Raw genomic sequence first — 16,659 nt, 5'->3', positions numbered from 1 at the left:
GACATTTGACACTTTGTCAGTTTGTGGTTTCACAAAACTTACGAAACCTTTTTTGTACTTGAAACTGGCATAAAGTTAGAACTATTGCCATAATATAAAAAAAAAACTTACGAGAGTGTCTGAATAATAATTTAATTTTAATCCTACATTGTGAAAACTAGCGAAAATTTCCAAAATGTCTGAAATTGAGACATCAGATCTTAAAAATAATTAAACTGCGAGATGTACTTTTTATTTGCTATTAGAAAATAAAGGTTTGATGTTGTTTTCTATGATGTTTTATTGTCTAATGATATTCTATAGCGTGTAAAATGATTTTTCGAAACTTAATTTTTTTACAATATATATTTTGGGAAGCACTGAATAATTATTTAATTCTAATGCTTAATGCAGGTTGATTAAGTCATTTTTAGATGTTAAATTACATAAAAACCTTTCCAACACTTGAAGAAAAATAAAGAAGCTACATGAGAGACAAACATTTTGCGTCTTGAATGTAATAAAACCTAATTTATTTTGAAGAAATCTGATTTTAATTATAAAACAGACAGATTAGTTTATATTATAATTATTTTTTTCATGGACAGGATTTTACATCAAATTAAAGTTTGTTTAAGAAAATTTTTTATTTAAGCCCTTATTGGTTTTCGAGTGTAATCTAGCATGATTTCATTGGTTCTAATTTGACATCTATTTTTGACAGTGTTGTAGACAAATTTACATTAAAACTTTTAAATTACGGAATTGAGTGAAGTTAAGTGTAGTGAATCCAAAATAATGATTTTTCCCAAAAAAGTTATGACTTAAAGGTCCATGTTACATAAAATTACAAACAAAACATTAAAATTATACATGTCTTTGCAAAATTTGAAATATGTTCAGTTTTTTACTTGAAACTGGCATGAAGTCAAAACTTTTGCCATAATATTACAATAATAATAATAAGTTCAGTATATATTTCATTTGACAGCTGACATAGGTCAGCTGTTTTAAATTGTTACAATACAAATATCGTTCGCATCTCGACATTCGATCGACGTAAATAATTAAAACGATTTCATCATTGTTGTTTGTTTTTAATGCTTTAAAAATTATTTAAAATGAGTGCAATTGGTCCGAAATCTCAAATTTTAGCGTTATATAAATGTTTGCTAAGGGAATCTCAAAAGTTTTCAAGCTACAATATCAGGTTTGTTGTTAAATTTACGTAACCTATAAAACATTTCAAATTTTAACTCACTTAATTTATTTATTAATTATGGCTGCTAATCACGTACTTAGTTAAGATATTTATCAATATACATGTTTAATTCACACATACATATTTTGAGTTCACATGAAGTACCTTAATATTGAGAGGTATAGAATTGTATGGTAATAATGAGTATTTCTATGTGTAATCGTTAAATCCATGGTGCAAATGCAAGGTGCAGTAAGTGGCTTATAAAGGATTCCAAAGTGTTGGTACATCTAAACAGTCACATTTCTATGTATTTTAATTATAAATTGTTCTATAAACAAGTTGGTAAGGCTTAGTTTGACAAAGATGAGTTTTGTTACTAAGGGATTCAGATTTAGAGTCTTCTTAGTGATAAGTATAATAAAATAAACAATATAAAACCTTGTTATTCTATCAAACTATCAGAATAACCATTCTAACCCGGTCTCCAATCATTGTTGTCTATATGCAGTCAATACTTGAATATTGCCGAAAAACATTGTTAGGGAATCAACATATGTAGGGTAAGAGACTAGACTTTGCAAAAACTAAGTATGACTTGTGAGTGTCCAGTCTAATGTTTGTGAGTGTGGTTACTCAGTGTTTGGTGGTAATGAATGTGTTTGACTGGTGCTAAGGCATTTACTTTATATTGTTTATTTTTAAGAATATAAATAAGGTTAATATTGTTTATTAGAATGCATTTTTGCCAACTTTTGCCTCTCACAACTCATATTACTTGAGCTAGCAATGTTAAAAGCTGATTTCATTTACAGATCATATGCAATTAGAAGAGTTAGAGATGCTTTCAAAGAAAATAAATCATTGAGCGATGGCAAAGCTATAAACAATGAAATTAAGTTTGCCAAAGAAAATCTTGAAATTATAAAGAGACAGGTAATTTATCTTAAAGTTCAGCTAAAACTGACAGTCATAGATTCAAAAACCTTAAGTTTTGCCATAACTTTTTGGCCACACTACAACTATATTTTTTGTCAGGTACAAATTTTCTTAAAATCTCTGAGAAAATGTCATAGAGCTATTCTTGCCTATGATGTTAGTAATGTTGCAAATGTGAAGTTGTGTTATGTTCCTATATTATTGTTTATATTGCATTTCACTATGTTATCTCTCTTATATTTTTGATATTTATTCTTTGATATGATATGATTTTAATTTTGGAACATATCTGATTTTACTTTATATGTACAGATACAAACTTTCTATCATCCTTGATTTTGATAAAAAAAGCTACAAATTTGAATAAAATGTTTATGGAGTGTGAATAGACACAAAAGACATTTATTATTGAATTTTGTTTATAATATTTGAATTATTTTGATTAATGTTTAAGGTTTTATGTTATTCATATTGAGAATTTGAATTGATGTACAATTTAATATGATGATGCAATGATGATGCTGATTGTAAAAAAGAATGTGTATTAATTTTATATTTGTTTCAGACAATTATTGGAAATATGTACCAGACAGACAAGCTTGTAATTGAAAACATACATTAAATAATTGATTCCATTATGTATGAAATAGTTAACAGTGTAAAATATATGTATTAAAATTCAGTTTTTTATTTTAAACCTTAGGATCCTATGGAGAAATAAGTAATTAAATTAATATAATATTAATTTTCAAGTTTTCTCAAGATATCGTAGTAATTATTATCTTTGCTCTCTGGCTTCCAAGGGAGCTTGAAAAGTAAATTTACAATTTCACAATTCTCAGTATTAACAGTAGAAGAGGAAGAAAAGTCCAGGCAAGCATTAAGAATATTTATTATTTTTAACCCAACGGTAATGGGCAACTGCCGAAGTAGGGGTAAAGAATTGCAAATTGGTTATATTATTTGATAATGTTAAAAGTAACAAGAAAATAGTTACGTCAATAAATAAAAAGGGGTAACAACCTTTTAGGCCTCAGATTTTTGTACATCTGTTTCATGATAATTCGTCAATGTCAAGTGATGAGTCTCCTGAGCCACATCATCTACTTTATGGTCTTTAGCGAACCCCTTTCCTCACGATACGATATTTTTCCCTTGTACGAGCGAGTGTTAAATGCGCAATAAAAGTCCATTGGTGCACAGCCGGAGTGCTATGACCTCAGGGATGAGAGACACGCCAAAGCCACTAGGACAACACTGCTGTTTGTTACATATATATATTATAATATATTTATATTGTGCTAAGTTATTTATGTTATCGTGACTTATGTTCGGTGGCGGTTAAAGATGTTCAAATGATGTTAAATCAACTTGGTTTAATCGTTTGAAATATGAGCTTATACTTTATAAATTAGGGATGGGGTTGCTAGTCTAACAAAGTACTTAAGTGAATTCGACCTATTGGACATTATCGGAAACGAGAATGTTGTTCAAATTTCATTTGAACTGCTGACACGGGCCTCGTGATTGTTCTAAATTATAACAGCTGAAGGTGCGCGATTCACATACGCTCACTAGAATAATATCATGTATGTGTGAATACATAAGTGTGTGTAAGATATTTTGTAATAATTAATCAGATTTTAATGCTTTCTCGGATTAATGTCTCGCTTCTACTAAAAGTGGCGATGACTAAAGCACTAAATTATGGTGATGCCCGATAGCTTTGAGATAGTCCCATCTTGAACCTCTTAGGCCTCCGCCTGTTACCTTAGGTCTTTTCATGCTACCCCGTACTTATATACACTGCTTATGTGTTAGGGTACATCTGTAAGGCTTAGGGATGCGTGAGGGGTGTTAGGTTCTTAGGATGTCCCCGACACATCGCTAAAGTTCCGTCAGACAAGTGAGTGAACGAAACGTTTAACGAGTTTCCTAAACGTTCCTAGGCTACTAGACTAACCTAACCATTTACAATAAAGCAAAACACGGAATTCCAAGTAAGAAATAACAATAACAAATGAATTAATCATGGCGGAATCTGGTTTTAAATTGTTAATCAACGCGCTGGCTTTCTGTCAGACATATCGTTAAACGTTGAGCGACTTGATTGAATATCGACAATTAATTAACTGTCTAGAGATTCAATTAACTCTCTGATTTAACTATTTACTGCGACATGTACACTACATATACTATACTCCAGATATTTAATATATATAAATATAACCACAGTTTTCGCAGGCCACTGGCTGGCAAGCTGTACAAATGTATAATATATTTATGAGTGTGGGAAAAACTAAAGGGCTTATTTTGGCTTCAAGTCTGCGATGATTGTTAACAATTGCGCTTCTAATTATTTAGTTAAAGTATATACAGGACGCCCCAAGATTATGGGACATCACAGAAAAGTATCAAGTTCATTATAATTCATTAAAATTTAATTAATCCCAAACTCTTTTAATATTATCATTACAATCTAAAATTGTTTTTATCATGTTCCACGTTACATTTAAAAATTGCCTTTTGACATTTGATTCTGTACCTAGTATAAGTCAGTCTTTTTACCATATTCTTTGGATCGCTACACCATATTTTGAATAATCTTTTTCCTTAACCATATATTTTATGTATTTAGTGCAAATAGTTAAAAAATAACTATATGTACAATACAGTAATTTTCCTAATTAGACTGAAGAGCAAAATCGTTTACGATTGTTTCACTTTTTAAATAATTGCGGACGACACAGTAAACGCACATTAGGATCGTAATTTCGACGAATGTCTAGAACGTCTTTGTTACCACTCTTCGCGGAAATATTATGCCGCTGGCGAAATAGGTATATATTATTATCACTCTATGTTTTAAAACTGTCGCATTAACTTTTATGATTATTTGGTTTACAATCTAAACTAAAACTATATTTCGGATGTTGCGATCTATTTCAGGAAAGTAAAGTTAGGTAAACGAGTACTAGCTTTGTGTGTGTAATTTCCGTAAAAGATAGACATCCTCCTGTTTTTGTCATAAAATGTTTATTTATACCAAAGGAAGTTAATGAATAATAAATGAGAAAACATTTAAACAGTCGTAATAGATAAATATACAAACGTTTTAGTCTAAACGTCTATTAAGCGAAATAGGTACAACTTATAAAAAAAAACGCGAACATAATTAATTTATTTACTTAAATGATAATTAACTATTTATTATCACTTGTGTCCTCCAACGAAACAATGTTTTTGTCTTCATTTGAAGTTATTTTGTTATGTTTTCGTTTGTCGTCTTTGCTGTGATGTTTCTTGTGGCCCTGAAAGATTGATGAAGTGAAGATTAGCTTAGTGATGCCAACTCCCCCAAATTTATGGGCATTTAGATATCTAGGGGGGTTTGTTTGATGTTTTTAAGAAAAAAAATCTGGTGTAATGTATAATAAATAATCCATCTAAAAATCAGACTAAATAAATGAACCACCTAAGACATCTTGATTTCCCCTAAATTTAGGAGAAAATCCTTCCAGTTGGCATCATTAACTCGCTCGTAGTTTGTACGGTGAAGGAAATTGGCCATAGACCGAAATGTCTAGGAAAAAAAACATGCTCGCGAATTAGGCAGAAATCTGAGGCCCAGATATAAAATATTGTAACTATTCAAATCGGTCCCTCATGCTTGATCGCCCAAAAAATAGTAGATTCGATCCCCGGCGGTGACTATGGGCGTACTTAATACTTGTATGGTAAAGGAAAACATCGTAAGAAAACCGGCCATAGTCCCAGAAATCTACGGTGTGTGTCAGTCACAGAAGATTGATCACTTGCAACATTAGTTCAGGGCTACAGAAATCTGAAGGTTGTAATATGGCTTTTTTTTAAATTATAAGTTACCTTTCCATGTTTCTTATGAAGATGCTTCTTTTTATGTTTGGTTTCAAGTACCTCGTGGTGGTGACGATTATCAACTGGGGCCATGTATGTGGGTGGTTCCTGAAGTTTTACGTATAAACACAATGTTAAGCTGTCGTGTAGAGTTCCAACCCGAGAAAATTTATAAATCATGTCTGATATGGTTGAGCAGTGTCAGCCTAGTGGCTTCAGCGACGTCGTGGCTCAGGCATAAGAGGCTGATTGCATATTTACCTAATAGATTGACTATGATCATGAAACAGATACAGAAAACAGTGGCCTAGAGCCTAGATCTCAGGGCGACATGGACTGCCTGATTCGTCCTTAGCGAAGAGGCCACACAAGACAATGTATGGAAATAATGAATACAGATTTACAAACGTTTTTAATTGTCCGTTGAGTGAACAAACAAAAGGTGTGCGTGTCAGTTCCTATTAATAATTAGCTGTTAATCTTTTTGTTAGAATTTTAATCTATTAATTATGTGTTGTTTTTTTTCAATGTGTATATATTGTCTTGTATGTAACGCAAATGGTTACTATGTTGCTCTGGAGTAATCTATGTTGGTAAGCTACCGTTTTGTTAAAAATAAATAATTTATTGTAAATTAATTTTATATTCTGCGATGTTTTTTGACGTGCAATGGAACTCAAAAGTCTATTCAAGTGATAAAAATATTTTACAATGATAACACAATTACGTTTGTAAGCACAAACAATTGTTGATATGTGGGACTGTATCACCATAATATTATATCATAATATTTGGATCTCGAAATACAACTGTCAGTGTTTACAATATTGACAGTTTTTATAGAAAAGGCCAAACGGCTAAACCTCTCAAGTGATACCCAAGGACACTCAACATTACAGAAGCGTTGCCGGCCGGCTCTTGAAGGGCCTTAACTATGGGCCTAGGCCTATGGAACCAGCCCTAATACGCGGCTAAAGGTGCCTTAAGTTGTGGAACAGTTGTGTTCTCCAGATCCAGACGCTTCAGGGTGCCGGGAGTCACGGTTATTACTTAAAACCGAAAAAGCTTACCTTTGGTGGATTGGCACGCCTAATAACATTGCTGGCATCGCTGAAGTATCCATCATCAACGAAAATCGGCTGATCACTCGTCTCTGTCGTACCTCCTAGGTATCTACTTCGATTTCGCACAGAAACCCTAAAAAACATATTTGCATGCAAATGAATATTATGTCGAGGAAGGATGCTAAGGTCCACTACAACTGTGTTAGGATTGACATGTATTGTTTTTCCAGTTCTCAGACCTCAAGAGAAATAGCACTATAAAAATGGTATCGAAAAATTGTATGACCGCTATTGTCGTTGTATCGCTCTCGAAGGCAACTATCGAAATTGAATAATAAAAAAAAACATATTTTCTATGTTAGCCTACGAACTGTTCAGACAGACACAACACAAAAAATAATACATTGAACTAATTTAACACACAAATCTGTAATTTATAGTCAGTATAAGGGAAATATTGGCTTGAAGGCCACCAGGAAAAAGAGAGACAGGTCGCTTTCTTGCACGGTAGGCAAGCTTAAAGCTGGTAGAGAATTTTGAAAGATTGGAACAAAATCGCTCAAGATAAAGGGAGCTGGAGCCAGTTGAAGGAGGCCCATGATAGGTAAGGAAGATATAATTACTTTTGTATAAAATTTCAAGCGTATCTTTTGTAAAGATGGATGAATGTTTCAATGACTACATGAGGCTTAATTATTATTGTTTGGTATTTTTTTACTTTAGCTCGCGATTGAATTTATCCTGGACCCTGGTGGGTTGGGTGTGGCGATATCTATGGTGCTGCTAATTATTATTATTAATCAAAATGTAAACACTTACCGCTTGTAGTGATCATCTTTATTCGGTGTCTTAACCTTCTCATACTCTTTCTCTTCTTGCTCTGTCTTTCCGTCGTTTTCAGATTGCCTAGAAATTCTATTAGGTTGGTAAGCAAGGTGGCGAGAATACAAGAAAAGAAGATGAATTGTGACCAATAAAGACATCTTTGGTTTTATTCTCACTCTCTCTCTCACGCGAGGAAAAAAACAGCCGCAGAGCAGGCGGCAAATAATAAACGTCTGAAATATAAGAGTCTTTCCTCCAACTTCGAATATGTTCCCTTTGGAGAAGGCTCTTGGGCTGTTTGGATTCAAATGCACAGCTAATTAAAGATTTTAGTTGGTGCTTGGTAGGTGACCCCAAAGCTGGTTCTTATAAGTATCGCAATACAGCGAGGGAATACCAGGTACCACTTTTTTATTTTATTTTATATTTATCAATTTCGAAGTACTATTATTGCAAATCAAGAAGATTCGACAATTACCTGTTCTCCAAACTTGCAAATGGCTCAACTTTATTCTGAACTTTCTCACTCATCTTCTGGACGACATTTTCTATATCTCTCATCCGACTTCCAATTGCATCGACCAAGGCCTGGAGAGCCGGCTTCTCTTGCTTTTCTTCAGCATCTGCTGTGTCCTGAGTCATAAATCAAATAAGTAACTAGAAATTGTAGCATTAAGTTTGGGACAAGAGTATACTCTTAAATGAAATCGCGGAAAAAGAATACAAAGCTTGTTCTATACAAAACTCTGCTGCGACCAGCGCTTAATTATGGTTCTGAAACCTGGATCCTTAGCAAGAAGAACGAGCTTGTTCGTTGTTGAACGTCTAGCAACGAACGAATTTTTGCACCCGTTTGTGGCATCCTGTTTGGTGTGAATCAAGAACATTACGAGTATAGCATCCATGACGATGTCAACATAATCCAATTCATAAAATGCAACAGGCTCAAGTGGTTGGCACATGTGCACCAAATGGCGGACGACAGAGCCCCACTGTCTTTACAGAGCGCACAACCTGGTGGCAAGAGAAAACGCGGTAGACCGAGAAACGCGAGATAAATTGCGCTGGCGATAGATACTTGCGGAGGCTAAGGGCCATATTGGGCAGTACTGCCATTGAAGATGATGATGACCTCAAATAGTTGGATTTCTCTCCCAGGGAAAATCTTCAGTCTCTTAACTTTTTAAAAAGCTTTAAAGCTGGAAAGCTACTATAGCGCGGCAGGAAATATAAAGAAATTACTCACAATTACTACCAACGCATCATCTTTTTCACGCTCATTCCATTGGCTTTGGGGTATCTCTGTCCATTCTTGATTCTACAAAAAATACCCATTTTACATATAGACTATTGTTTAACCTGCCCAGCAACACACTTGCGAGCCTTCTGGCAATGTGAGAGTGTCCATGGGTGATGGTATCATTTAACATAGCCCTTAAAAAAAAGGATTTACCAAATCTCAAAAGGCCGGCAACGCACTTGCGAGCATTCTGGCTGTTACATAAATAAAAACTGCGTACGTCCGACATCAGTGCCCCGTCTTGAGACCCTCAAGAAGAAAGGCCCCTCATGTCCCCCCCTGTGATATTTTTGTATGTATTAGCTGTCATTGGCCGCCGATTTGGGCCTCAGGTTTCTGTATCTGTTTTGTAATTTCTTAATAGGTGATTTATCATTTCCTGACAATTGTGTCTGAGGTTTTCTTACAATATTATTTTTCGAGCGAGTGTTAAAAGCGCACTTAGAAAGTCCATTGGTGGCGTGATTTGAATGCTCAGACTGGAGAGACCCACAAGCTACCAGTGGAAAGTTATGAAGAGGTTGCAAAATTGCCAATAAAAAAGACAGCTTAATGCAGCTAACATTTGGACAGCTTTGTAATCATCTAATTGCAAACTGCATTCAGGTTTTTGTTTGAATTATTCGAGTCTTTGCATTCTTAGCATTCTTCAATAATAGATGAGTTTCATCATCGAACGTCGGACCCCTTTTACCTCGACGTCCTTCGTTCCACATCTGAGCGTTTAAAAGCAGTTTTACCACCATGTGGAAGCAGCTCCTTGAAGTATTTCCGAAGCATTTTGTCTTAAGAGTGTACAGATTCTAAAAAGGCCGGCGATGAGCATGCCTTCTGGCGATGTCCATGCAAGGTACTAAACATTAGGTGAGTCATACAATAAGTTCATACCTTAATACCCTTTTCAGTCACCCCGTGTCTATAATACTTTTCTTCTGATTCTGAGGGTATCTGCAAAGATCATATTTATATAATGTAAATAGAATAAAAACGCAGATAGAGCAACAGCATTTACATAAATAATGTAACGAATAATATAATGCTGATTACCTACTTACCTATTAAGAAACGGTGTCAAAATTACACCAATATTATTATAATTTTCGAAAAAGGCAAACTCACCATTTCCGTAACCGCTACATCTATATTCTGTTCTTTGTCGCTCTCTTCTGGAATAGATGTCGTTCTTCGATTGCGTTTGCGTCTGAAATACCATAAAAGCTCTTTTCATCATAGCGATATCACAAAACAGGGACAAAAAATTTTCCTCCTGTTAAATACCCAAATGGTAACCATGGTAACTTCTTTCGTCAAATCCTTGGAATATTTTTAACTTGGGTAACTTACCTTAAACTCTCAAATTGCTTATTTTCTTTTTCATCGTTGGTCGTCTGTAATGCGATCTATGAGCAAAGAATTTTATTTCTTTACATATATTTTAAAAAATAATCAGTGGCGCTACAATACTTTTAGGTCTGGGCCTCAGACTACTATATCAATCTAATAGGTATGTAGGTGACCAGACTCCTGTACCTTCCACATCGCCGAATTTGAGTCTTAGACAAGCCGGTTTCCTCACAAAGCCACTAGGCCAACACTGCTCCAAGTTGCTTAAACAACAACTGAGCGATTGGCAGGATTGGATAACTGGATAACTGGCAGTTACTGGCATCACTATATGGAACCAGCACATTAAAGTATTTCTGAACCAATTCGACTTCAAGTTGCCGTCAATGAGGCCGTGAACGTGCCTTCTGGCAATTTCCAAGGGTATTTAACATCATGTGAGCCTCCCGTCCCTGTTTCTATAAAAATCTCCTTGGCCTAAGAATTATGTTTCGTAATCATTCCTTTTTGGAGCAGTGTTGGCCTAGTGGTATCGGCGTGCGAGTCTCATCCCTGAGGTTGTAGAACCCCGGCTGTGCACCAATGTACTTTCTATATGCGCATTTAACATTCGCACGTACAAACGTGGTGACACCGGCTGCCTTAGACCCAAAAAGTCGGCATGTGTCATGTACATGCCTATTAGATTGACAAATAATCATGATAGAGAGAAATATGAGGCCCAGACCTAAAAAGGTAGTAGTGCTACTCATTTTTTATTATTATTCTAGAATATCCTATGCTTCTGAAAAACTTACAACAAAGTCAGGTGATGCAACTGCTCTAGGCGCTATGTCTTGGCAATCTGGTTTCGAGGTGGAAATCTTTGACGAACGCAGAACTTTATCTTCACTATTCTCAGACTGTATTTCGTATATCGGCCCTTGTATGACACCCCTGGAACGCAAGAGATGCTTAAAAGGCGCTACAACCCGTAGTTTTACAATCTGAGCACAGAGATTACTGTTTCTTAATAGGCAAGTGGGTTAGTTTTTTGGCATCAGCCGTTTAATTTCAACAGTCCACTTTGTAAAGGCTTTTATTTGGTTCGACCGGCCATTCGAAATGACGATGTATGTATGTATTAATATTGTATACTGTATTTTCTTAATGAAACCTCGCTGTTGGCCAAAAGAAAAGAAGTTGACCGGCAGCTCAGCTTCAAAGAAAAGACAAGTTGTCATTCACATCACCCATAGCGAGTAACTCTTGTTAACTTTTTTTATAACAGGTAACAGGAGGCAAACAGGCACGTCTCATCTGATGGTGATACCGTTCATGGACACACTCAATGCCAGAGGGCTCGTGCGTTGCCCTTTTAAGAATTGCTACGTTCTTTTTTTAAAGGACCATGTTAAGTGATACAGCCGCCTACAGTCACACACATTGCCAGAGAGCCCACGAGTGCGTTGTCGACCTTTTAAGAATTGGTAAACTCTTTGAAGTACCCAGGAAGGAAGTAGAAGTCGAATTGGTTCAAAATACTTCAGTGGTTTCACATAGTACTGGTAAAGCATGTCAAGATATCTATATTATATATTAAATGAATTACTTAGGCTGGTCACCAGGAGCCGGTTTCTTCATCTTATACATGTGACTCCAGGGTGCTGCAGGCAGATTTTCCCACGGTTGACCCAGCACTTTGGTCCAGACTTCACCGCGCACTACTACGAGGCATCTGTAACATAAAAATAAAAATTACAATATGTTTATTATGGAACATAAGATACAAGTATCACTTATTCCACGTCATTAAATTTAAATAAGGAGACATACCTACTCATCGGCAAAGAAGACGGAGGATGTAGGCCGAGAGAAAAAACCGGGGTACTATTTTAAAATAGCAAATCATCAAACAACACTTATTTTAAAACAAATATCGCAAATTAATTAGAAGTGGCACTAGTCCCAGGCCCTTTTATCAACTAGATAATCGTTAACTTTGTAGTAAGCCTTTTTACACCGTTTTTCTTTAACACATATCTTAAATTTATTAAAAGGTAAAAAATCAGAGATGAAAGAGTCTCTGGGATTTTCCCAAAAAAGATATACTAACTTTTTGATGATGTCTGATTGTCTAGTACGGGGAACTTGCAGCCTGCGTTTGTTCTGAGTATTAACATTGTGCGTATATTCTACTCTAGTAAACTTATCACTATTTTTGTATACATTCACAGATATATTGCGAAGAAAAGGTATATTAATTTCCTTGAAATTATCTCTCAGAGACATTTTAAATTATAGATTGCACGATTAGCCCTCTTCTGCAGGATGAAAATAGTTGCGACATCAGCAGCAGGACCTTACAATAATAAGCCATAAGGCCTTAAGCTGTGAAAGTAACTAAAATAAACAAGTCTAGCTGTATCGACATCAGTTAGTGAGTAAATTGTTTTAACCGCGTCAGCTCCAGTACTGAGTCTCTTCGCCAATCCGTTAATATGAGGGCACCACTGAAGTTTTGGATCCATGGTGATTCCAAGAAATACAGTGGTATCATCCAGATTCAATACGTCATCATTTATAATTGGTATAGTATCCATAACCCTTCATTTTTTGCATAAAATTTAATAAATTAATTGCATTTCGTTTTTTGCATTAAGTAGAGGGTAAATCATACTAAACCAATGGTAATTGATGTTTAATTATTCATCAGTATTATGTTACATCAGATGAGGCTTATGATTGTTCCATAAACCAAGATGGCCACAAAAATATAACTTTAAAAAGAAAGAATCCTCGACATGCAAATAAGTTCTTCAACCGTAAAAGGCTAGATCCATGTAGTAACAAGCCGGTTAATTCAGTATCTACTTAAGAGAACATCTCACTTAACCACCTCATAGTGACCATATCAACATTAAATACTAATTTTATTCTTGACGCTTCAATGTCAGCTAGAAGTGCTTTTGATGATCGGTTAGTCAGTGAGTGTCAAAATTAGGAACCTTGGACTAGTTATAATTCTTTTACTACTGGATCGAATTAAATCCAATTTGAAATATATTGTTACGAAGACGGGTCAACTGCCATGTTTCTAGATTTTTCCACTAGTTAGAGAACTTTTCAGCAAGCTGTAATATGATTTCTGACCGTTTCAGGAGAGGGTCAGTCATATATTAGAAAATTGTAATTTCCATAATGTTACCCTAGTTTTCAGGAAGCTGAAACCTTTTTTCAGTCGGTTTCAGAACATGTGTAGTCGAGTGGTGCAGTTTGCGTGGTGCGTAACAATATCATTTCTATACAATCCCTGTTTGGTGACTGAAAGTTCAGGCTTCTAATTTTATTCCCAACGATGTTATGGGGGGGGGGTCAAAAAAGACCTGAACTGCTACGAGAGAGGAGCCGTACCCTATAGTACGGCTATATACGGGCCGTGCCCCCAGATATTGTTACTAAGTTTAGATCAACATATTTATAAATAAATATAATATAGAACTGCGCAGTTCGGTCTCATTCTTGTCAATCGCGTCTGGTTTCTATTGTTTTTGTTTGATTTGTTCTGTTTCGAGTACTGGTGAAATTGGTGTTACTGGTACTATACATGATATCTCAATTCCAATATATAATAGATAATTTTACATACCTTAGCCTTGTACAACAATATGGGAACTGCATGTTGGTATCTTCAACCACCTCCTCGCACTCAATCGCCGACTCTGGAGCTTCCACGCGCTTGCAACTAACAAAATAAGTCATGTTAATATTATAACCCCGTCGTTCCTCCTTCGGACCACAAATGCTGACGCGGCCTCAGAGCAGGCGGCAAAAATATTGGAGAAGTCATAGGCTGGTTGGTTCAAGTGTTAATTAAAGATTTAAGTTGGCGCCACAACTAGTGCTTTCGTCACCGAATAAGTATTGCAATAACGGAAATGCCATCATTAAAGGGCTAGCACAGGGACCAAACTTTTATTTTTTAATTATTATATACTATAATAAACGAAAAGAAAATATTGTTTCGGTGTAAAGCTTTTGTGTTAGTAATTAATATTACTAATAAATTACGAATTGTTGAAAGAATAAAAAATATAAATCCGCGATACTATGCGCGATCAGTGGGGTTTTTTTACGTTCATGTTGCGCCGCTAGATGATACTGCTAAACAAAAATGTGTGTGTGTGTATTAAGTAAATAATACGAGAAGAAAAAGGAAGGTATTCTCATCTTGACGCCTTCTCAATATAACAGAAATGACAGAACAATCCAGATATATTTACCCAACAGTATATATAGCAAGATTCCTTCCTCCAGGCTGGCACCTATGTCTGGTGCAGGAGTATGCATCAGCCCACTCTTGGTACACTTCATGCTTCTTCATGGTTCTAGGGTCTGTGCAGTCTGTAGGGAATTATTATTATTTTTTATTAGTTAAATCCAAAAGTTATTAGTTAAAGCCTTTATAAAATTATTAGCCCAATTTAAATCCATAATAACATACATCATTTTTAATATTAAAAATTAAATTGTTAACGGAAGTTATAGGTTTTACTATGAAATCACTACGAATTTGTACATTTTCATAACGAAAAATACAGAGTTTCACAGAACCACACGGCAGTCGCTCCATGGCAAATGCGTATAGAAGGATTTCCCGACGAAAAACAAGGTTTACAGAGAGGGATGTAAATACTCTGAGCTCACAAAAGTAGCTTCCTTATATATAATTGAGCAGTGTTGCCCTAGTGGCTTCACGTTCCCGAGGTCGTAGAACCCTGGTTCTAACGAATTTAGTACTCGCTTGTATGAAGAAAAACTTAGTAATACTGGCAGACCCTAATCGGTCGGTAACAACTAACTAACAACACCTTCTTGTCTTGGATACAGAAATGGATCGCTACAGAGTACCTAGTCAAAGGTTCTAGCTATTGGTTTCTTATATATATACATAGATACTGGTAGTCAATGTAAATTTAGAATAAGAATAAGAATTTACCTATAAGAATAAAGTTATTTTGACTTTGAGTATAATATATGAAGTTAATACTTCTAATCTAAACTAATGTTTGTCCACAAATTTCCGGAAATCTTCGTTTAGTTATTCTTGGAACTGCTCAAGTTTTACGAACGGCATTTCAATAGTTTTTTTTTTTATGGGTAATTTAGGTGCCCATACACTTGTTGTATATTTTTATAATGAACCGGCGCTACAACCATATATACGTACAAGCTATAGCAGAACTAGTATTTTGAAGACAATTAGGTAGGCCTTCTCTGCCTACATAGATCTCGAATAGATAGAACAGGGCATAGCTTGATTAGATTATGTCATAATTTATCTTAATATGTCAGCTTGACGGTAGAAATGTGAGTAAATGTCAAGTTAAACGAGCTTAGAATTCATTTTTTGATTAATCTATCCAAAACATACGTAATTCAAGTAGCTTTCAAGGATTGCACGATTTTTACAAGAAATACAGACTTGACAGTTGACGTGTGAGTAAATGCTAAGCCAAACAACCTTGAAAATTCCATTATTTTCATCTATTCTTTCAAATTGTCCAAAAATTCCGCAATTTAAGTGTTCTTAGGGCTCTCACGGTATTCACGGTTTATACAATTTTCGCCAAAATATTAAACTTAGTTTCGTCGTAATTTATTTATCAGGCAGCTGTCCCAGCTGTCAAGGCCCTTGAGGAGAACAGCGAGATTCGATTCCCAAAAATATAGGTTCAGTCACCACTGACAGGGCCAAGTCGAGATTACTCCATGACCCAACACACGACCACAACATCACCTGCGTGCCAGTAGAGGATTGTAGGAAGAGCAACACCTCCCTAAGCACCTCAGAGGAGTAAAGTTAGATAAATCTTACTTACACTGATCCTTGTAGCTCTTCGTTGGCCCGGCTACAACCACTGATATACAGAATATAAAAACAATTTTCATGGCAGCTATCTGAAGATTTTTAATGTACTGATTTGCTTTTCTACTTAAGGTGGTAATAACATCGTAATGTCGGAAAGAAAAGTTATTACGAAAATATTATATTAAGTTATTTTCCATTACTGGTAGAAACAAATAGTCCGCTGACCGCCACGCACAGACATGAGCTGCCGATTACAGATTAAACAGATTAAAAATTGGAC

The 16,659-nt window shown here is 35.3% G+C and overlaps 1 protein-coding gene across 2 annotated transcripts; it reads right to left on the bottom strand.

The window, feature by feature from the left end:
• Positions 1-5,285: 5,285 nt before the first annotated feature.
• Positions 5,286-16,547, bottom strand: LOC123718854. 2 transcript variants are annotated; one of them, XM_045675787.1, is made up of 14 exons: positions 16,390-16,547; positions 14,791-14,911; positions 14,157-14,252; positions 12,120-12,245; positions 11,326-11,464; positions 10,529-10,584; positions 10,304-10,385; positions 10,073-10,132; positions 9,131-9,202; positions 8,363-8,517; positions 7,879-7,974; positions 7,066-7,192; positions 6,005-6,103; positions 5,286-5,430 (listed from the first exon to the last, which is right to left on the bottom strand). In XM_045675787.1, the coding sequence occupies exons 1-14, from the start codon at positions 16,457-16,459 to the stop codon at positions 5,323-5,325; spliced, it is 1,407 nt and encodes a 468-aa protein (XP_045531743.1). In that variant the 5' UTR covers positions 16,460-16,547; the 3' UTR covers positions 5,286-5,322. The 2 variants fall into 2 exon arrangements, with proteins under 2 accessions (XP_045531743.1, XP_045531744.1); XM_045675788.1 differs by having other exon boundaries at positions 7,879-7,965.
• Positions 16,548-16,659: the final 112 nt, after the last annotated feature.

The sequence above is a fragment of the Pieris brassicae genome, chromosome Z (genome assembly GCF_905147105.1).
Source record: "Pieris brassicae chromosome Z, ilPieBrab1.1, whole genome shotgun sequence".
Taxonomy (NCBI): domain Eukaryota; kingdom Metazoa; phylum Arthropoda; class Insecta; order Lepidoptera; family Pieridae; genus Pieris; species Pieris brassicae.
This window is presented reverse-complemented; position numbering and strand designations above follow the sequence as displayed.